Raw genomic sequence first — 23,432 nt, forward strand, 5'->3', positions numbered from 1 at the left:
GATTATTAAGCCAACTGGCCCAGGGATTCTGGGAGTAAATTTCAACCTTTGATTTAATCCAACTTAACCCAACTGAGCAAAACAACCAAAAGCAGCTTCCATAAACAACCTACAAATATGTACTGGGTTGTACCACTGAGATACCAAAGATAATATAAATCAGGTCCTTGTCTCCAGTCAAAGCACATAAGCCACAGAGAGTAAATAGGAGCACCATACCTGTCGACCTCCTCCTGATCATGACACACTTTCAAATATTAGACCTTAATATTTAAGTGGCAGGCAAACTTAAATATTCAAAAAGACACTAAAATAAGATAGCAGCAACTACAAAGCAGACTCCACTACTGGGTAACATTGTTTTGGGATGTCTATAAATCCCTCTGTAGGGGGCCTTTCCACTTGGCTGTCTTTTAACTTTATATTGTTGTTTGAGCAAAACTGTGCACTGTCCTGACCACATTCTCTTTTAGCCTCACAAGACAAAGATCCTTCATGTGCCAGGAAAAAAGGGGAACTTTTCTTTGCTGCCAGCTTAATTTATGCCTCTATATGCCTCAAGCTGAGTCCCACTTTACCTCGCAAGATGGCCCAGTCTACTCAGATAAACATTCCAGCTGATAGATGTCCCTGAAATAGTAGGTGTAATCAATTGTAGAACCAATACATTTCACACTATGGGCAAAATTGGTCATCATATTTTGGTGGTTCCAGGCACACCAGTGTGCCTTGGCCAACTGATTAAGGACCTCATCTCTAACCAGAGTAGTCAAGAGCAGGGAGATGGGTGGGAACTCATGTAGTCAGAGATAGCATCTTAGAGACAGACCTCAAAGGATGGGTAAGATTTACAATTGTAGATGCATAAATGGTGGCTATTCCAGGTGAGGAGAATAACGTCTGTTTCATTTACAGCATAAAGTATTTTCACTTCCAATTTTCCAATTATCTTTTCAACTTCACTTCTTCACTTCTTAACATGGGGTACAATCTCCATAACAATTCAATTTATCCAAAGTAGGTGGCACAAGTTTTCTACAATATTAGATCATGAAATGACAGGGCCCTCCTTTCACCTAACAAGGTACAAGGTACAAACCCACATGCTATTGGAATTATGCCTGCAAGAGTCCAACCGTGCCCTCCCAAATCTGATTTCTGACTTTCTCTTTTATCCGTCGAATGTTTGTCAGAACACAAAATCCCCTTGACACTTTTCAGGACCAACCCTACCTGACTCCTTCCCAGCGTTTGTCACTGTCAGCCTTTCCCTCATTTAAACCCTTCTCTCGCTTACTCTGACACCAAACTCTTGGTTCTCCTCTCCTTCTGATCATTCCTTCTCAGGCTCTTTTCCTCTGTCCCTTAAGTGCTCCCCAGGGCTCAGATTTTGGCCCTCTTCTCTCTTCTCACTCTACACGCTCACAAAGGGAAACTGTCTGGGGATCCTTAGAACTGCGAAATACCTTATTTGAGGTAAGCAAGCCCCTTAACGGGGCTCACTAGCTCTCAGACATTACTCTGCATTGGTTAAATAAAACTGACTCACAGGAATAAATAATGGGGAAAAGTTTGTTAGCGAAACTTCCAGCTACCGAATCTGCCCAGGAGGCAGGGACCACAACAGGAAAAATTTTGTAAGGAGTCTCAACTGAAACTTATTTTTTTTGTTGTTTTTATCAGGAACACAGGCCTTAAAAAGATAAGCACCTCTGAGCTTGTTTCCTAAGACATCTTATTTATCAGAATCCATTTTTAGACAGGACGTTCCAAGCGGGCTGGACTACACAATCGCGTTCACTGAGCTAACCCCAGCACCAGCCTGGGCCTAGCACCGAGCCGGTTAGGGGTTTGTCTATTGCACGGTGGCTCTGCCTGACAGTTCAGCCGTGCTGCGGCCCACTGGGGCGGGAGAGCAGGAAACGGAGCCAAGGTTGGCTCTGCTGAGAGGTGCTGCATTCAGAATAACTCCTCGAGTAGCAGCAGACACGTGCCACAGGCTTAAGTCGTCTCCTCCTGACTTCACCCAGGTTCTCCCGCAATGAAAACAATCTAAGGAGTCGCCTCAGCCAAGGCACATCTCGGGGCCGGGACTGCTCCGCCCACACAGCAGCGTGGTGGAGGGCCGGGCGCGGCCCTGACGTCACACTGGGCCCCGCCCCTTAGGGGAGGGGCGAGAGCGCGGGAGCTCTGTTACATAGGCGCCTTCCTCCTATATAAGTGGCGCTAGAGGCTGACGGTGGGGTTTTGGGGAGATGGTTTTGCTGCCATTTTGTAGGGTGTTTGTTGCAGCGATAGGGAGAGAAGACGGCGGTTTGGAGACAGTTATTGGCCAAAGGGCCTTTTGCTTTTGAGGAGGTAAGGTTTCGGATAGGGTGTTCTGGGCTGGGCGGTTTCCCAGTCTTTTAGGTCTCGAAAGGCAGGTGTCGGAAAAACGACGGGATTCGGGGACTCGGTGACCAGGGTTTCTTCAGGGCACAGCTCTGCTCGTGGCATTTGAAACCTAAAGTTGCCCCAGTGTCATGGTAGATTTAAAATCCAAGGGCGGAAAGGCCTCGGCTCTGCCGCTGACTCGTCTCAGAGAGGCCAGGCCACTCATATCACGGCTCCTTAGGCCCGTGACCCGTCCCGCCGATCAGAGTGAGACCCTGTGAGAGCCTCCTGGGGCAAGTGTTGTCCTAGATCAAGCCTTACTCTGGGTCCCTGGCCTCGGCCGTTTGTAGCATTCTGGGATTTTCCGAGGTCAGACTTCTGCCTCTGAGTGCGCCAAAGGCCCTGGCCAGGTGCCCTGGTGGAGAGGCGGGGGGTGGGGACTGGGCGTCTGAGGAACTGCTAGTTTGCAAGTCCAGGTGGTGGAATTTAGCTCGTGCTTGTGAGAGGTAAATACGGAGAGGCTCATCCTTTGTGCAAACTTTTTTTCCTAAAGTGGAGCATAGTATTATTGCATCAGATGTGCATTTCTGATACTTTTGGATCACCCTGTCCTTGATTACTTAAGTAACCATGAAATGCTTATACTATTCTTAGGAAACAGCGCTCCAAACTGACCACGTCAACCACCTGGTCTTATTTTATAGGTATCTTTGTATGATTGTGCTCCATACATACACCCACAGGCTTCTTGTTATCCATTACATACAGTACTCTTGGAGCCATCTAATCATAACTTTAACCTATATAGATATTTTTATATAGATAACGTCAAATTGTCAGGTAATATAGGGTGTTAAAGGGCAGTAGAGAATCAGGTTTCTAAGATGGATATAAACATCTGATGTTTATTGTATCTGATGTTTTTATTGAAGGACGTCCAATGATTCTAACATGTAGGATTCTTTGTTAATAAGAAACAGTGTGATAATTCTAGATAGTTTTTCTTTTTTTTGTATGCGAAGGAACCTAATCTGTATAACCTGGATCTGGGATTCTTCTCTTGGCCCCCTGAGAAAATATCTCTGAACAGTAGTGGTGGGGGGGGGGGACGGCTTCCTAACAGTTGAATTAAATTTAAGGTAATGAACTTGGCTAGAGAAATAAAAACCTTTGGCTCTCCCAAGATGCTTATTTTAATATTTGCATATTGATAACTGTGGTTATTTAAGAATTCTGCCTTGGTGAGCTAGTTATGGCCTACTGATAGTAGAAGGAAAAAAACAAAACTGAAGCAGACACACGTGTTTTGCAAAAAATGCATTATAATAATCATAGTAATAAACCTCAGTCATCAGATGTTGTAATTTTGCTTGCTATGATTTAAGAATGCTTAACTAAACAATTTTAAAGAGTTCCTATGTGGTTAAAATATAATTTGGGTAATTGAAGGGTTAGAAGAATTCCACTAGAAATATAATTTTTTTGATGGCTTTTCTGATGGTCTTTTGGCTCAGGTTAATTTGTAATGTCATTTATTTCAGTTTCCCATATTCAAATGACTATGTAAATCAGAATGCTCACTTATCAATTTCCAGTGAGAACCCTGACTAGAGTTTTAGGATTTTTGTTGGACCTAAGAATCAACAAGAGAAGTGAGTTGAAAGATCTAAATATTTGGTGGCTTCGGTCCCTGATGGCATGATACCTACATTTTCTTAGGGAATACCTCCCAGGAGATGCCTCATTTTAAAGTCTTTTAATTCATTTGAAATCTTTTAAATTTTTTACTTGAATTTGTTTGCTTGTTACTGAGTCATTTGGGCTAACTGAAGGAGGTTAACTAAGTTGGTTTTGCTCCATTTTACCTGTTTTCAGCTCCTTGCTGAGTTGTGAACCTCACCCTCTTCAACAGTTTGGACATCACTGTTAAAAACTTGACTGCTTTGTGAAAGAATTAAGATTTGAAGAGGCAGAATGGGATGACATTGTTAGAACACAGATCCTGATCCTGAATGGAACCTGTGAGGATGTAGATGGAGTTAAGGAATTGTCACAATTATCTGATTTCAGTGTGACCATATTCATCCTTATAGGTTCATTTCTTTAGTCATCCCAGATCTACAACAAATATGTTTAATTTTAAGAATGGTTGCAGGATGATCTGAAAATAAACAGTCATCTCCTATATTCTATCCCTAAGTGTTTCTCTGACTTCAGTTATTTGTATCACTGTATTTGAACAAAGCTGCATGACACTTGTGATATTTGTTTTAAATTAGTTCACATTTAAAGTTAACATCAATAAGTTAATAATTTGATTATATCAATAACTTAAGAGATTAGTAATAATTTACCATAGAAAGAAGGTAATGATAAAAATAAAACCAAAAAAGTTATTAATTTCTAGCTAGATATTGTTGTCTACTGAAGGCTGTAAGCCTGAATCCTGACTCTTTTTTTAAAAATGGCAGTTAGCAAGTGTTAGTTGAAGATATGCACCAAGCTGAGAATATATCCAGAAGAATGGAAAGAAAGTGCATTAAGGTCTCACAGTGTTATCATTTAATACTAGGTGTGTATGCCACTTAGAATCATCTGACATACCAGTGGGATAGTGCCTCCATGCCTTGGGAACCATTACCTACGAAGATTTTAGAACCTGTAGGACCCCATGTGCTGGGGTTTTTCTATTTAATTAATATTAATGTGAAATATTTTATTTACTAAATATAACCACCTGTAAATTCCACAACTCACTTTTCATTTCCATTAACAGATGAGTCATTCCAAAAGAACTCACTGCCCTGACTGGGATAACAGAGAAAGCCTGGGACATGATAGCTATAGTGGAAGTCACAAATGGAAGAGGAGATCCCACAGTAGTACACAAGAGAACAGACATTGTAAACCACATCACCAGCTTAAAGAATCTTATTGGTAAATTACGCTTGAACTAGTACCATTTTAACACTAATAGTTGTAATGACTTGTCATTAGCTTATATAGCTTTCATCTGTCAGATTGTTTTATAAATCAGTCAACAAATACTCATTCAGAAAATATTTACTGAGTGCCTATTATATGCTAGACACTGCTGTGAATAGAACAGAGTTCCTACTCTCACATATCTGTGTCCATTTGGGAGCTGTAGGAGACAGTTGATGGAGTCCCAGCTGCCAGTAATATAGTTGTGGGAAATGAGACACACGAAAGTTAAGTAAGTGATTAAAGGACCAGTGAGTGCCTTTAACTTGTATGTAGTAGGGAGAGCTGTACGTTGGGGCACTTATTTAGGGTTCCACAAATGAGAGCTAATGAAGGGTCGGGAAGAGTTCATCCAGATGGAAAAATAGCATGTGGTGTGTGAGAATGTTAAAGTGTGTTGGGGATTAGTTGCTTATACTGTATTCTACAGGTTATATTTGTAGATAAGGCCAGTGGATATGTTTGGGATTTTTAGAAGCTTGGCTGTTGTAAGAAGGACCTCATTAAAAATTTCCAATGGCATGTGTCCTGTTCTGTTGTATTCTTACCAGTGTAAAATTTGGAGGTACTACATTTATACAGAATTGAAGGAATTTTTCAAGTTCCTAAATGATTAAACAAAGCCTAGGTGAATAGAGTTTCTTTCATTCTGTCCTCCGTTAATTTCCCTTTCTCAGTTGTTTTTGTTGGTTCTATGTTTTCTCCTTGTTTTGTGCAGATGTTCCACTGGGACTGTTTGCCAGATTGCTTTCTAAATTAGCCAACTGGGGTTACTTTAAAAAACAGTATGCAATTTTTTTCCTTCTCCATGCCAAAACAGACTTGTTCTGTAGAACAGTGAGCTTGTTGTTAATCAGTGCAGACTAATCATTCTTCACACACTATCATATGGAGGGAAGAGGGAGAATCTATGCCAGGATTTCAATGACCTGAGCTAATTAATGTATTATACAAGAATATCTGTACCCTATATTAAGATAACTACAAAATACTCTGTAAGGCTTAACATATAGTACTAACCATTCATGGATTTATTATGCATTGTATGTGTCGAAAGGAAGTGATATGAATGATGAACAGTTATTCATATTCACAATTAACCACATAAAGATGATACTGAGTCAGTGCAATAACCACTAGGCCAATAGTTTCTTCTTTGATATTGGCACCAGAGATGTCTGGTGGTAATTGCTCTCCGTAATCTGGAGTAATCTAATAGTCATTTTCAAGATTCAAATCTTCATAAGAGTTTTTCTATTGTAAAATTATTGGAAAAAAATGAAAAATACAGAAGCATATAAAGAAGGTACTCTTGGTGGGATGCTAGTCCCTCATTTGGATGTAAAGTTATTTCTTCTGAAAAATATCTTTGTATACAAATCTTTGCCTCTGAATATTTCCTGAAAATAGGTTCTAAGAAGGGACAGTTTCAAGTGAAAGGGTGTGAACTCTTATAAGGCTCTTGCTACATATTCACATATTTTTCCACATATTTTTCTAGAAAGTTTGTACCAAGTTACACTCCCTACGACATGCTGTCACCAGTCTTGTCTATTTTGAAATGCCAAGAATAGTGTTTTCTTTTCATTTGAATGTTTAAATTTCTGCTGAATTTGTCCTCTGTCATGTGCTTATTGAACACTTGAATATTTTTTAATTGAAGTCTAGTTGATTGTGAACATTATTTTTGTATTCTTAGCCTATTTTTTCTATTAAAGCATATTTTTCTTATGATTTATCAGCGCTTTTATTGTATATCAATTATCTTACCTTTTTCCTATATATTTCAGAGTGTCTTTTCTTTCTGATTTGTAAGTAGCCTGTGAATTGCTCCCTCCCTACAGGCTTAATCAATTAATTCTACACAGGAAGACTGATGTGGCTGTGAACACTGTGAACACATTTTATATCCTTAAATGTCTTGTTGTAACATAGAGTATCAAGCCTTAAACCAGTGATTCTCAAACTTTAGTGTGAATAGAATCACTTTGGAGGTATGTTTAAAATGCATATTACCAGATTATTCAGTGAGTCTGACCTGGGGTCCAGGGATCTTCATTTTTAAAAATTCAGTATTTCGATATTGTTAATAAACAGACCACCCTTTGAGAAACACTGTTTTAAGCCCTTTAGCCTGGCATGCAAGATTTTGGATGATCTGTTCCCAGCTTATTTATTTGCCTATGTTCCCCTATGTGAAAATTGCTCTTGCTGAAATTGTCTACTTACTATTTCCTAAGTAACATGTAGACAAACTCATCTCTAAACCATTCTGGCTAAAAGTACTCTATAAATGTAAGATGGTAATATGCCATTTTTCTTTCCTGGCACCACTTCTACTTCCTACTTTATCCAAATCCTGATGTCCCTATAAGATGCAACTCTTCCCTTCTTTTTCACGAAATCTTCCCTGACCATTTTAAGCATTATGAGTCTTTTCTCCTAAGCACTCATATCCAGGCTTTCGGCATTTCCTGCATGGTTGAGTTTTGTTTTATTTTTGTGTGAGTAATCTCAAATTGAACAGTTATTTGTTGGCAGGGATTTTGCCTCATATATTTTTTATCTTCCACAGGACCTGTGTGGAAATAAAAACGAATGCCCATAGCCTCATTAGTCTTGGCTGTTTTAAAGAACTACAGTGAAATATTCACTGGACATTCAGTGACTATTTTTAGAAATTCAATCAGTCTGTTCATCCTGTTCACTCTGCCCATATAGCCTTTATAATTCTGTAGACTTTGTTTATATAATCTCTAAGGCTCGGTTGTTGTAGGCTGAAGAGGTCCTCATCTTTTTAGTTTATCCTCATAGTATTACTTCACTCCATGTTTGTTATTCTATAGATTATTTATGGATTATCAGCAGCTCTAATTTCATGCACTAGTCCAGCTAAGGATTATTAGTGTTAGAGTTTTCCGATACATTTTAGACTTTTATGGGAAGGATGCCTTACAGAATTAAACAGATGCCCTTTAGAGTATGGTAATTTCTAGTTTGACGTATTGTAGATCTGTCCCTTAACAGTTCCAAGCAACTGATCAGATCCCTGACTTAGACCCAGATTTAGACCCTAATATCCTGAGTTGTTTCTCCAATGGCTAGAACTTAAGGCTGACACTGGGGAAAGGGGGTTTCTGCATCTCCCCAGCCTGGATTTGATGCCAGCCCTGTTGAGTAGCAGTTTTAGAGATGCTTCTCCTTTATTTTTGCATAAACCAGCCTCCTGAGAAAAAAGAATGACAACATATTCTGGGAAAAAGAACGAGGTTAGTGAGGGCAGTCTAGTTAACATCTGTCACTCCATTGCTTGTCAGGATTCTTTTAGCTGGTGTGTCTGACTGGGCAGGTGTCCCCTCTCTCCCTCAGTGCTCCACGTGCATCCCTCTTGAAGCTTCACACTGTTGAAAAGGATACTCATCCCAGGTAGAGAGGGGGACGGGAAACTGGGTCAGTTGACTCTGTCTTTTTCTTTCCATCAAATCAAGGCTGCTTAACTGGAATCCATTGACTTCCTGAGGTCCATGATCTCTGAAATTCCTTGCCAAGTTTTGTTTACGCATTTGTGCGTTTCTTAGGGGAGAGGGTCCATACCTCTCAATTAGATTTTCAAAGGGATCTGTAGATTCAGCAGTTAAGCACTATGGGGCTTACCTGGTGGTGCAGTGGTTGACAGTCCGCCTGCTGATGCAGGGGACACAGGTTCGTGTCCCGGTCCGGGAGGATCCCACATGCCACGGAGCGGCTAGGCCCATGAGCCATGGATGCTGGGCCTGTGAATCCGGAGCCTGTGCTCCACAACGGGAGAGGCCACAACAGTGAGAGGCCTGCGTACCGCAAAAAAAATTAAAAAAATAAAAAAGAAGGTAAGCACTATGGCACCAGATGATGCTGTTTTCCCTGAATTCTTGTTTATTTCACAAGCAGGAGTGACAGGAAATTCAAAATGCAAAGGGAAGTAGGGGGTTGGGAAATCCTAAGCAAGCAATTACAAGAACCTTTTCTCATTTGAGGGGCATATATTTTGGATATTTTTGGCACATGAAGCAGCCTTCAAACACTGTGTTGACTAATTCTCAGAAAGATACAGGAAGCTCGAAATAGAGGAGAGGAGATGGAATAGGTGGTGTGTAGAATAATACTGGCACATACAATAGGATTTAGAATGTGCTCTACAACCATGGCAAATCGTTTTCCTTCTAGGGATCTCAGTGTAGTCATCTGTACAATGAAAGGCCTGAAATATATTTGAGATTCCTTTTAGCTCTAATACACCTTTGGTGAAAGAACTCTGTGTGCCAGAGATACCTAACTTACATTAAGAAGGAAAGGAATCCTGTTTTGCCTGCCTCATGTTGTGTGTGGCTCTGCAAAAAGGAAGAGAGCTTAGTTACAGATGCATATATCATAAGATTGATGAATTTCAGAAGAGCAGTTTTGTGAATTTTTGGCCTTAACTTTCACCAGAAGGTAAAGGGACACTTAATCAAGTAAACACTGAATATGTTGAATGATTTGACCCAAGGTTTGTTCCTTCATAGCAGTATATATTAATAGAGATATATGTACCCATTTGCTTGTTGGTTAAAGTAAAATTATTTAAGTTTTGTGAGTTAAGCATAAATTCTAATTCATCAAATTGTATTTTTTTCTTTTATTGAGTTAGCTGTTGAAACCAGGAATTCTTGAGAGAATGTTTTATTTTAACCACGTTAAAATGTGGTTAAAGGTTAAAGCGTTCTAGAACGAAGAGAGTAATTTTAAATCCTTTAATGTGTTTGCAGTCATTATTTAGAAGCAAGGTTCTTGAATGAGAGATATTATCGGGACCAGAGATACATTGATGAATACAGAAATGACTACTGCAAAAGATATGTTCCTAACATTGATGAATACAGAAATGACTACTGCAAAAGATATGTTCCTAGCATTGATGAATACAGAAATGACTACTGCAAAAGATATGTTCCTAGCATTGATGAATACAGAAATGACTACTGCAAAAGATATGTTCCTAACATTGATGAATACAGAAATGACTACTGCAAAAGATATGTTCCTAACATTGATGAATACAGAAATGACTACTGCAAAAGATATGTTCCTAGCATTGATGAATACAGAAATGACTACTGCAAAAGATATGTTCCTAACATTGATGAATACAGAAATGACTACTGCAAAAGATATGTTCCTAGCATTGATGAATACAGAAATGACTACTGCAAAAGATATGTTCCTAACATTGATGAATACAGAAATGACTACTGCAAAAGATATGTTCCTAACATTGATGAATACAGAAATGACTACTGCAAAAGATATGTTCCTAACATTGATGAATACAGAAATGACTACTGCAAAAGATATGTTCCTAACATTGATGAATACAGAAATGACTACTGCAAAAGATATGTTCCTAACATTGATGAATACAGAAATGACTACTGCAAAAGATATGTTCCTAACATTGATGAATACAGAAATGACTACTGCAAAAGATATGTTCCTAGACGTTATCACAGAGACGTTGAAAGCAGTTATCGAATCCACTGCAGTAAATATTCAGTCCGAAGCTGGAGAAGCAGTCCTAAAAGGAAGCGTAATAGACAGTGTTCAAGTAATCAGTCACGTTCGGTATGATTGATTTTGTTTTTATTTTGGGGGGATACTTATTTGTGTGTAAAAGCTCTTACTGAGCCAATAAGTTTGAAAAAGTTTATAATACTATATGAATATAATTGTGTTTATATTACTTGAATCCTTAAAGGAAACTTCCAAATTCTTACAACTAATCTGCATTTATTAGTTAGTCCTCATATGCCCACATTTACTCATTTTCTGCAGACCAGATCATGAGGTTCTTGATTTTAATGTTAAAAATATTTTTATCTTTTATAACATAATCGTACAAAAAGAAGAAGCACCCATCTTTTCTTTCATCTTAAACATTTTTTACTTTAAAAGAAACCCCTTTCCCAGTACTTGGAGACAAATGTAGAAAGTTGCACTGGGGGATACTTACCCTGTATATAGCACAATCTGCAATTAGTTCCATTGGAATTCTGAAAGTGGGTGCTGAAGGGGAAATTATTGTCCAGAAAGTCTGCCTTTTTTTTTACACTCATGAATCTTCACTTGTTTGCAGTAAACTATGAATTATTATTTTCCTCCCCAAGTTTTCTTCAGTAGAACTATCATTGATTAGATCAAACATTGACATTAGCCTTTATTTTCCCCTTTTATTTTAATAAGTATGTTTAAAAATATTGCTAAGTATCAATTTGAACTAATCTTGACATTTTAAAACATCTTCCTGCCAAACTAGACATTTCAACTCACAGCATAGGCTATTTTATAACGAGATTAATAGATCATGACATTGCATTCTTTGAATTTCAGACTTGAATTAAGTCAGTATTTTAGAGACAATTGTGTTGTTTTTTCTATTGCCACTTTAAGTAACTTATCTGAAAATCTTGCCATGTTTTTCTTCTGTAACATAAACTGTGTCCTGTGAATTTCTGGGGACTGAATTTGAAATTGCTCCTGCCAACTGTTCGTGGCCTGGTGCTTATCTGAATGCCTGAATATCTCCGTGCTGAATGAATTGCGTATTCTGCCCTGAATTCACTCTGCTATATTGATTGGCTGGACGATCTTGCTGCTGCCCACTTGCCGTTCCAGAAGAGCCACCAAAGGAAAAGATCCAGGAGTATAGAAGATGATGAAGAGGGTCACCTCATCTGCCAAAGTGGAGACGTTCTAAAAGCAAGATGTATAGAATATTTTTCAACACTTTTTATACTTTGCAGACAGAATAATCTTTTTAAGAATAGTTTGTCAGCGGGGGGGCTAAAGAACTCTTCATTGCTTTTTTGTTTTGTTTTTTGTGGGTTTGTTTGTTGTTCTTTTGTATTTCTTCTTTTCTATAGAGTTTAAATATTTCTACTCTAAAGTTCCAAAATAATCAGTGGAATTTGAGATTAGAGCAAGAAAGATAGCTCTATCTAAATTATTTTTGTAGCAGCTGAAAATAAAATAATTTGAGGGCTGGAAATTTAATTATGCTTTAATAGAGAGCATTTGAAAAAATTCCACACTTAAGCATTCATTATTTGAATAACTGATAATTTGTACTCATGTACTTACACTTCTTTCTCCCCCCTCACTTTAGATGAAATCGTGAACACTTTGGGAGAAGGGACCTTTGGCAGAGTTGTAGAGTGCATTGATCATGGCATGTAAGTTTGTTGTTTTTCTTTTTTGAACATTCTGATATTTTTGGTGGAGAAGGATCCATAATTTAGATGAAATGGAATTTAAGTGGTAGCTATGTGTTTTCCTGGGAGGTATAAGTATTCAAAAGTTCTTGAACTGTGTATGATTTATTTACCATAAGTATGGATTTTGACCAAGAATGCTGAAAATGTTTATCAGATGGAGTTCATTGAAATTAATGTCAGTGTTCAAGTGAAGACTTTCCCAGAACTTAGGTCCTTAGCTTTCTATAAGAGATTTGGAGTGCTTTACCCTACTTTTGAATTGCAGAGACAATAAATTAGCATGTCTAATCTTCTTGGTTCAAAAACTTTTATTTCCAAAGGATAATATTTGCACGTTAGGGTTAGCTTCTCAAACTATAAATAAATTATATTACTTGAAGCCTACAGAATAAAGTCCAGATTCTTTAATGAGTTATACTAAACTTTTTGTTATTTGACCCTCTCTGCTTCATTTTCATGTTTTCCTCTAGGATCTCTATTCTGCGGTTGCAAGTTTTTTTGTAAGTGAACGTCTTAAAACAGTTTAGTGGAAACTGCACATTTCTAAATTGACATCTCAGCTTTTCATCATAAAATAGTTGAGGATGTAATTTCCAGCTTATTGTAAATGCTGATTTTTAAAAAAACGTATTTCTCTTTCTAAATATGTTTGGGGGAATATAAATACAACAGCTTGATACCTCCTGTCATCCATGAACAAACTTTGCTTGAATACTTAGAAATGCTTTATCTTGAACTTAACTTTTACTTCTCTTTTCATAAAGAATATTATCCTAAATGTCTTTTATTATCACCCTTTCCTCTCTATGACAAAAATGTGAACATAAAGTAAAATTTTAAGATATTTTGAAATACTTTGACTTAGGCAAGTTGCTAAGAATTCCCATCTATTCTTCACCCAGATTCCACAAATGTTAACATTTTACAGTGTTTAATCATTCTCTATATTTACATGTTATATGTATTTTCAAGTTTTGCCAGCTTATCTACAACCTGATTCACATTTCACTAGTTGTCCCATTTAGGTCTTTTAAAAATTTCTTGAGGTTCCAAGACTTGAGTATTTGAGATATTCCAATGAATAGTATTCAATTGATCAAGTACAAATCTGTTACAAATTTTGATACTTATTAGACCTAAAACATACAATGTAATTGAAAATATATCTTTTATTGAGATGGTTGGGGCCTTTAAAAAATGAGTTCCTGTGTCCATAGATAAATCTTACTGTTTTAACATTAAGTTTCCATTTTTCTTTTTTTTAATTGACAAGTAATATGAAAGCTTATAAGTTTAAGTTGTATAACGTTGGTTTGAAACATTTATATACTGCAATATGATTACTATAGTAGCATTAGCTAACACCATTATCCATTTTTCATTTTTATAGCTATTAGCACTGTTCATTTTTATAGCATATTAGCAGTTAGAAAACTTGTCCATATGATGAAATAGATGAGACTAGAAGAAGTTTTGTCACAGCAGTTTTATAGTAATTCTTTTAAGTCTTGAGATATATGCTATACATCATAGGGAGATAAATCATTAAAAATTTATTTTGATGATTATATATCAGCCCACAACTTCATTGGGACCTTGTCAAAAGAAATGAGTTTGGAATAGGTTTGCTATCCAGCCACTAGAAAAATTTTTGCCTCAAAGATTTTTTTTTCTTTTTTATAAGCAGCCTAGGGCACAAACCTTGACATATTAATTTCACGTGCATGGGGTTCTCTTTTGTAATGTGGGAAGGCCATAGTGAAAAATGCAGGGTTGACTGCTGGCTTGTATTCAAGAAGATCAGGTTTAGAAAAGAGGACAGAAGGAAGATGACGATTTGGAAATCCTCTTCCTCAAAATCATTTACGGCTTTTTTCTTTGGCCGTGCCACGTGGCTTGCGGGATCTCAGCTCCCTGACCAGGGATTGAACCTGGGCCCACGGCAGTGAAAGCTCATGTTGTAAACCACTGGACCACCAGGGAATTCCCTCTGCACTTTTTAAGATGTACTACAGATGCCCCGGTCTAAAACACGCTGCCATACATTGTTGCTATTTATACCTATTCGCATCAGTGAATGCACTAAACAGTTTTTTGGCTTGATGACTTATTGATGGTGTCTCCTTTGCCAGAATTATCTAACAAACTGATAGTTGTCTTTCTTCTCTGAAGAAGTCTGAGCTGCCCTAACTCTGATGGTTAGGCTCTTTCTTCTCTCTATTCCTTATACCAGGCACTTCTAACCTAATGATAAGTTGTTCAAGTGTCTGTCTTTTCCATTAGACTGTGAGGTACATGGGAGAAGCTCTTTTTAACAGTGATTCCAATGCAACATCTGGCACAGTCGGTCTAGCCTGGTGAATGAGTAAATGTTTTCAGCAGTAGTATGTTCAAGGTTTATATTTTTATCCTTTTTTAAAAAAAAACTACTTATAAAATCTAGGTAAATTTAAACTTGGAAACAAACATTAACGTTCATAAGTATTAAGAGAAATCATCACTCTGTATAATGTATATTTTGTCAAAATGTTTTGAAAAAATGTTTATAGATCTGCTATAATATACCCTGAAAGATTATTTTAGGAAAGTAGCATAGAGTGATTGGTACTTAACAAGATGATGCTTTAGAGCAGGGGTCCCCAACCCCTGGGCCGTGGACTGGTAGGAACTGGGCCTAACAGCAGGAGGTGAGCAGTGGGCGAGCGAGTGAAACTTCATCTGCTGCTCCCCATAGCTTGCATTACCACCTGAACCATCACACCCTCCCCCCAACCATGGAAAAATTGTCTTCCATGAAAACGGTCCCTGGTGCCAAGAAGGTTGGGGACAGCTGCTTTAGAGGATACATGTCTTCAACGCGCTTCTGTACATTTACCATTTTCATTTTGTTTTTAAGGGGTGGCATACATGTAGCAGTGAAAATCATAAAAAATATGGGACAATATCATGAAGCAGCTCATTCAGAAATCGAAGTATTGGAGCATTTAAATAGTACTGATCCCAATAATGTCTTGTAAGTAATAAACTTGGAACTGTGATCCATTATGTTACATGAAATAATCAGAATTCTGTGAACTGAATTATTTGTATTCTGATCTGTTTCAGCCGATGTGTCCAGATGCTAGAATGGTTTGATCATCATGGTCATATTTGTATTGTGTTCGAACTCCTGGGACTTAGTACCTATGATTTCATTAAAGAAAATGGCTTTCTGCCCTTTCAAATTGACCATATCAGGCAAATGGCATATCAGATCTGTCAGTCAGTAAATTGTAAGTATACTTGTTAAATTTTTAAATACCAGTAAATTAAAGGTTTTATTGGACAAGCAACATATCAAACCATTGTCACTAAAAATGCACGTTGCAAGTAAAGATGAAACCACTTTTGATCCCTACCTCTACTACGAATTCTCCTTTCCCCCGGTACAGATTAAATTTGTAAGTGAAACTAATAATGTCTTTTTGTTCTTTTGTAGTTTTGCATCATAATAAATTAACCCATACAGATTTGAAGCCTGAAAATATTTTATTTGTGGAGTCTGACTATATAGTCAAGTATAATTCAAAAATGGTAAGTTACACTTGTTTTAATTTTGGTAGTTGTCTTTAAAATTAATTTAGCTTGGTGATCCTTGGATGAGGAATTTTACCTTTGAGGCTTATTATATCCTGACGTTTAACCCCAAAAGGGTAATCCTTTGCCTTTCTCATGGGGTTATTTTGAAAATCAAAAAGAGAATTCATGTGCAAGCCTTTTGGATAGTGCTATAAAATATTTCATATCTTTATTGATCTTTGTGTTTACTTAACTGTATCTCTAGAAACGTGATGAACGCACACTGAAAAACACAGATATCAAAATTGTTGATTTAGGAAGCGCAACATACGATGATGAACATCATAGCACTTTGGTATCTACACGGCATTACAGAGCTCCAGAGGTCATTTTGGGTTAGTAGATACCAGACTTCCTGATATTTTAATTGAAAAAGAGATTTTTTGTTCTCTATAGCTTTTATTGGGGGGCAGGTAGTTGGGGGATAGCTGTAATTTTCTTAGCAGTGTACAGAAAATGTTTTCTGTTTTCATAAAAGCTGTCTGGACATTGCTATAAATATTTTTCCTGAGTGGGAAAAATGTGATATCATCTGTAAAGATATTCCAGGTGGTGGTTCTTTTTGAACAAGTCAGTCTTACAAGATCATAAGAGAACAAGCAGTATTGGCTAAGTCCATGACAGCAGTGTGATTTTGAAGCGATGTGGGCACCTCTTTTCGTCTCATCACAAAGCATGGTCCTGGGGAAAATGCTAAAGATTTGGCTGGCAGACGTCTAGATGTAGGGTGGATGGAGGTTAAGAGGAGAAGAAAGAGGGGCTAGTCTAAGAGGAGAGCTTCTTTGATCATCTTTGACGTGGGAAAGCATGGAAAGGAAAATTAGTTAAGGTGCAGGGTTTTTCAATATTAATAAAAGGGAACTCAGTGAGGGAGAGCGCATCTTATGCCTCAAAATTTAAAAGTTCGAGACCGAGTCATGTTGATAGAGCAAGGAAGTCAGAGATGGATTTGGGGGCTTGGAGACAGTGGGAAAAATTCAGATCAGGTGATATTGGGAGATAGTTAAATGGTATAAGCATATTACTTTGCCAAAAGTAAGTTTCAACCGAGGTTGGATAGTAAAACATCTTTGTGGAATCAGTCTTTTCCACTTTTTACCTTTTGTCGAAGAGGACTTGGTAGTTGAGAATATGAGTGTGAAAGCAAACTAATGATGTTTACCTAAAGTAAAGAATTAGTAAAAGGGACAGGAAATTAAGAATAGTATGTAGTGCTGGCTAGTAGAACTTTCCATGATGATAGAAATGTTGTATATCTGCACTATCCAACATGGTAGCCATTAGTAGCCACATGTAGACTACTGTGTACTTTCAGTATAGCCAGTGTGGCTGAGGAACTGAATTTTAAATGAATTAAACTTTTAGATTTAAATAACCACATGTGGCTAGTGGCTACCACATAGGATAGCACAGGTTTAGAGCTCATCTTTGAGATTGATGTTACTAGGATTTCTGCTTAGTATGGTCTGAAAGAAGCTGCTGTGTTGCAGCAGTTTAGAAAATGTATTCATGGTTGAGGACTGAAGGCTGCAATGAAGGTAAAAGAATAGAGTGTGGGAAGAGATTGTGGACAGAGAGGTATTTTCAGAGCTTAAAAAGAGATAACTTGCTGTGTTTTATCAATTTTAAGAAGATTTTTCTCCACATTTTAACATGTGAGGAAACATAAGACAAAACGGCATTTTTTCTTGGTTATTGGTTCATAAAATAGTGGTGTATCTTACAGTTAGTTAATGGCCTCCTCCTAGATTGCGTAAGATACAGTGATTCTTAGTAATAATACACTCCCATGTGTGGCCAAGCTGGGGATAGTTGATATAAATCTGAAATTGGGGTTATTGGTGTTTAGGAAAAGAAATGAACAGATGGGAAGATTAGAAGGGTTCTTTGTGTGTTTGTGAAGCGTTACTCCTGAGGATTAAGGCAGAATTAGGTTGAAGAGGAAGATGTTGTCAGGTGCCACCACTGAGGAGGCAGTTGGTCTCATGTCTTGGGTGTTGGTAGTAAACAGAAGTTGGTAAAAGTGAATGATGTGAAATTCCAAAGAGTATGAGAGCTGAGCCATAAGAGAATGAGGTAGTTTACAGTCACTTGGGAGAAAGCTGGACTGGGAGACAGGAGTGGCTGGAAAAGAAAACTTTCATCTTAGATCCAAGCTCTATCATTTGCAGATTTTGTATGTGTTACTGTAAGTAGAAACCATGCTCCATTATCCTTTTGTTCAAGTGATAAGTACCATGAGGGTTAACAAAAATGGCTAAATCATAGTCAAGTTCCTTGAATATATTGTTTCTTCCTTCGTCTTTAAATTCAGTAATGTTACTGAAAGTAATTGAAATGTCTTTTAAAGTAGGTTTTATTTGTACGTTATTTTTTTATTAAAAACTTAATCTATAAAAGGTTAAAACATCTGTATGGTTTAGGTTTACTCTTTTCCTTTCTAAATAGATAGAGACTTAAGGCTAGGTGTTTTTTTCTTTTCTGAATAATGTTACTATTGAGAATTCTGAAGGAGAAAATATATGATCATGTATAGACAACCTGAAAGTACATATATAGATACTTCTCTATGTGAACTTTAAATATCTGTATAATTCTGCTTATGGGTGACACTGCTTATAATATCCATTATAATTCTTACATAATTTATGTGACACTACTATTTCTTTTAATGGAAGAAATAAACTCAGATATCAAGCTGATGGTAATTGATAAAGGGTTAGTAATTACACTCTGAGGATAATTATTGACCTATGTTTGCACTAATAAAATGTAAAATTTCATAGAACAACCGTTAAGTGGGTATAACAGTGCTCCTCATTGCACAAGCAATTCAGAGACTATGGAATATTTGCTAACCCCTCTTACTTTCCATAAAATGCCTCCTCCCCCAGGTTAAAATACTGTAAGTTGATACAAGGATATGGAGGACTCTGAAAGCATACTGAATAATGTTTGATATAAAACTAAAAATGTAAACCCTGAATTTACTCTCATATTCTCCTAAATGTGCTATATAAAGAGAGCACCCACATAGGAAAAGATATTGTGTATTGGCAATTAAAAATTGTTGCATACTAAAATGTTTGGTTTTGTTTTTAAATAGCTTTAGGTTGGTCTCAGCCATGTGATGTTTGGAGCATAGGTTGCATTCTTATTGAATATTACCTTGGTTTCACAGTCTTTCAGGTATGTATTTAGTAAATGTTACTTACTGATTCATAATGAGCTTTAATGTTAAAGGCATGTTAAAGTTTTTGTTTCCATATTGGAAAGTTGCCATAGTGTCATTATTCTTAAGATGTAAACTTCCATGTGCAAAATAGTCAACCTTCTCTAAAACCATAGTTGAATGAAATACTCTCAGTGAATGGTCATAATTCATTCTGCATGTGGAGCTTTTAAACACATGGTTCATATTGACTTCATATGATCCATTTTATTGTGATGCTCCTTCATAAATTTACATTAGTGTTACTATGGTCAGTTTTAATTCAGCTCTGGTTATGTTGCACTTTTATTAAAAGAATTCAGAAACAGTAAGTTGTATTAAGCATGTATGACACCCTAGGCACATTTCTAAGCACTGTGTGTATAAAAATGAAAAGACAGCATCTCTCTCCTCAAGGAAGACATACACAGGATAGACATGGGAAAACGTACAGTACAATATGATACTTGCTATAATGGAACAATGTAGAAGGGAACCCAGAAAAGGTGAACAGTTAAGTTTCCTTCGAGAAGGCATCACTGAGGAATAGGGAGTTTAATCCAAGCTATAAGGAAGAGTAAGAGTTTGTCAGAAAACTAGAGTGTGTGATGGCCATATCAGGAAGAAATGGTATTCATAAATGCAAGAGGCATAAAAGAAGCTATTCTAGTTGAGGAAGGATGAATAGTGCTGCCGGAGTGTCTTGGATAAATAGGAAAATGGTGTGAGTAGGCAGGTACCGATTCATAGTGGACTTGTTTGCCATAGAAAGGTATTAGTTTTATCCTAGGAGTCAGTGGTTTCCAAATGTAGACCGGTCTAAAATGAAAATGATTTTGTAGGGTTGCCGTTCTGGCTTTCATTTAGAAATTATCTCTCCTGTTTTTTTTTTTTTGGTATTAAACTGTTCTTTCTATGAAATGATAATAGTTATAGGCTTACTTGGCAGAACAAAAAGGATAAAATGTTATTTAGGTCTCTACTTGTTTTCCTCATAATTTTGCTTATGTCGGAAAACGAAAAGTCTTGAAAGCTTCAAGTGGTGTAACCATTGGAGAACTTTAAGAGGGTTGTGATTTGATCAAGGTGTGTTGTTGGATGGGGTGAGGGTGGTTAGGAAGTTCCTGGCTAATACTGTCAAGGTTGCTTTGAGGTTATGGCAATGCAGGATGAGGAGGGAGGAAGCTGTGATGAATTATAAGTCACTTAGGTGGCTGTTGCAGAATATATGTGTTCACTGCTATGGGGCACCTCACCAAACTTCTGTCTACTCCGTAGAGATCTGTTAAAAGTACTCTGAGTTTGTAGACAAGTTTGATATCTAGAACATAGCTGTCGGACATTTCTAGGGGGTGGTGTCTGGTTTTGTTGTAGTAAGCTATAGGGTCAAGGAAAAAGTTGAGCACAGTGCATGCTTTCTTCATTCTGACACATATAAAATCCTTCAGATGGTTTTATGATTGTAAATCATTCTGAGATCTTAAGCGTCGATGATTAACTTTGGTTTGAGATGTGGTTTATATTTTAATTCCACCCTCCAAAATAGTCTTCAACTAAGGAACTTTTTGAAGATAATGGAGCTTGTATTATTTATTCCTGTCATGACTTAAGAACATTTTGAAAGCAGTGTGCTAGGCACAGTAGTTAATGGATTTAAAAAGCATTGCACATAGACTCTGCTCTTCAGAGCAAGGATTGGCAAACTATATCCTATCTGATGCCTGCTTTAAAAAATGAAAAAGAATACGTGGTGGAGACCATCTGTGACCATCCAAGCCTAAAATATTTACTATCTGGTCCTTTACAGAAGAAGTTTGCCAGCCTCCGCTTAGGAGTGTACCATTTAGTTTAACAATTTATTCTACTTTAGCCAAAGCTCTGTTACTGTGTAATTTAAGAATATGAGTTTTGACTTGGGTTCACAGCTCAGGTTTCCTCATTGATGAGCTATATGAGCTTGAGCTAATATCTTAACCTCTTTGAAATATATGTTCCCACATTCCTAGCTCAAGGTTGTTGTAAGAATTATTGGGCCTGTATTTTTATTGTCTAGGATTAGTGTATCAAAGTTGCTATCCATTGGGTAATGGAGGTTAGTTAAGCAACCGATAAAATGAGTAGCCAGGTTTTTGGTAATCTTCCCAGTCATCCCTCAGTTAAACGGTGCAAATAATACAAATAAGGAAAAACTGTTCTGTTTTACATTAAACAACTTATTCGAACATTGTAAATCATCTGTACTTCAGTAAAATATACTTAAAAAGTTGTTCCTCAATCAGCTATACAAACCTTACCAATTCATTTCAGAAATCAGACAATCAGTGTAGCTCATTCAGTTTTATTCCATCTTTGAAGTAGAGTGTAGTATAAATTGTATAGCTGTCTAATCTAGTCCTTTTATGGAAACACTATTTTCTTGGTTTTTTCTTAATATTTACTTTTTTTTTTTGGTTGCTTTGGGTCTTCATTCCAGCATGTGGGCTTCTCTCTCATTGTGGTACGTGGGTTTTCTCTCTCCACTTGTGGTGTGCGGTCTCCAGAGTGTGTGGGCTCTGTAGTTTGTGGCTCACAGGCTCTCTTTTTGTGGTGGGCAGGCTTAGTTGCCCCGCAGCGTGTGGGATCTTAGTTCCCCGACCAGGGAGCGAACCCACGTACCCCTCATTGGAAGGTGTATTCTCTGCCACTGGACCACCAGGGAAGTCCTGGAAACTCTGTTTTCTTGTGTTTTCCTTTTATGTGCATGTAGGGAAATGGAAAGTGCTAAGTTTCTTTTTCCTATTTTTTTAGACTCATCATAATAAAAAACACCTGGCAATGATGGAACGTATATTAGGACCCATACCAACACACATGATTCAGAAAACAAGGTATGCTTTTTAAGATTAAAGTCCTTATTGGGTACATGCAGTGGCCTATACTCAAACTATAGAAAACCCATCTTTGTTGTTATTGCTTATTCCAAAGACTGTAGATTTTGAATTCTTTTTCATGAAGTCAAGTTTTTGAAAAGTAATGCAATATTTACTTTGTAATCCAGTAAATAAAGTGGTGTTTTTAAACTCATGTTAACCTTTGCATAAATGTTTTCCTAGGTTGATTTAAAAATAATACATAGAGTAGTAAAAAGAGCTTGATTTTGGAGTCCTATCTAAATTTAAATTCCAGACTGTTGCAAACCACATGTACGTCTTTTGACAAGAATACTATAAGTGGTTTCAAAACATAGCTTCACCGCAGAAGTCATCCAGGGAATTGTTAACGATTTCTAGCCCCATTCCAGACCTAGTGAAATCAGAATTTACAGGAATGGATCTAGGAACCTCTGTTTTTGAAGCTGGCATTGTTTCACATATGGTACAACTTAGGTGGGATACTAAAACTTCAGAGGGTACAAGATTAGGAAAAATACCATATAAGGTATCCGATATAATTATTGCTGAGATTTTTATAAATTGTATGTTTATGTATATATAGAGAGATGTCTATGGTTCCATCTTTTTCCCCAATCCCCTATTTGGGGCAGGGTAAGAATGTGAGTTTGGGGTTTCTTTTTTTCTTAAAATTTAATCCAGACTTCTCTTTCCTATAGGAAACAGAAGTATTTTCTTCATAATCAGCTAGATTGGGAGAAACATAGTTCTGCTGGTAGATATGTTACGAGACACTGCAAACCATTAAAGGTAAAAGAAAAAAAAACAAAAAAAACCTGTTTTAACTATTTTTTATTGTCTTTCTTAAACAAAGTCATTTTTCCCCTCAGGAATTTATGCTCTGTCATGATGAAGAACATGAGAAACTGTTTGACCTGATTCAAAGAATGTTAGAATATGATCCAGTGAAAAGAATTACCTTGGACGAAGCATTGCAGCATCCTTTCTTTGACTTATTAAAATAGAAATAAAATGGAAATCAGTGGTCTTACTATACTTCTCTAGAAGAGATTATTTAAGACTGTGTCA

General features: G+C 37.1%; 1 protein-coding gene across 1 annotated transcript; it reads left to right on the top strand.

The window, feature by feature from the left end:
• Nucleotides 1-5,149: 5,149 nt before the first annotated feature.
• Nucleotides 5,150-23,432, top strand: LOC132485882 (dual specificity protein kinase CLK4-like). The gene is made up of 13 exons (XM_060092485.1): nucleotides 5,150-5,310; nucleotides 10,143-10,197; nucleotides 10,828-10,995; nucleotides 12,046-12,136; nucleotides 12,536-12,602; nucleotides 15,541-15,657; nucleotides 15,750-15,916; nucleotides 16,123-16,217; nucleotides 16,468-16,597; nucleotides 19,369-19,451; nucleotides 22,261-22,340; nucleotides 23,063-23,153; nucleotides 23,234-23,432. Exons 1-13 carry the CDS (start codon nucleotides 5,150-5,152, stop codon nucleotides 23,366-23,368), a joined length of 1,440 nt encoding a protein of 479 aa, XP_059948468.1. The 3' UTR covers nucleotides 23,369-23,432.

This window comes from Mesoplodon densirostris, chromosome 3, assembly GCF_025265405.1.
Source record: "Mesoplodon densirostris isolate mMesDen1 chromosome 3, mMesDen1 primary haplotype, whole genome shotgun sequence".
Lineage (NCBI taxonomy): Eukaryota > Metazoa > Chordata > Mammalia > Artiodactyla > Ziphiidae > Mesoplodon > Mesoplodon densirostris.

Coding starts and splice junctions, on each gene's coding strand:
- LOC132485882 (XM_060092485.1), top strand. CDS start 5,150: ATGAGTCATTCCAAAAGAACTCACTGCCCTGACTGGGATAACAGAGAA. Junction 5,311..10,142: donor CAGCTTAAAGAATCTTATTG/GTAAATTACGCT, acceptor ATGTGTTTGCAG/TCATTATTTAGAAGCAAGGT. Junction 16,598..19,368: donor AGCTCCAGAGGTCATTTTGG/GTTAGTAGATAC, acceptor GTTTTTAAATAG/CTTTAGGTTGGTCTCAGCCA.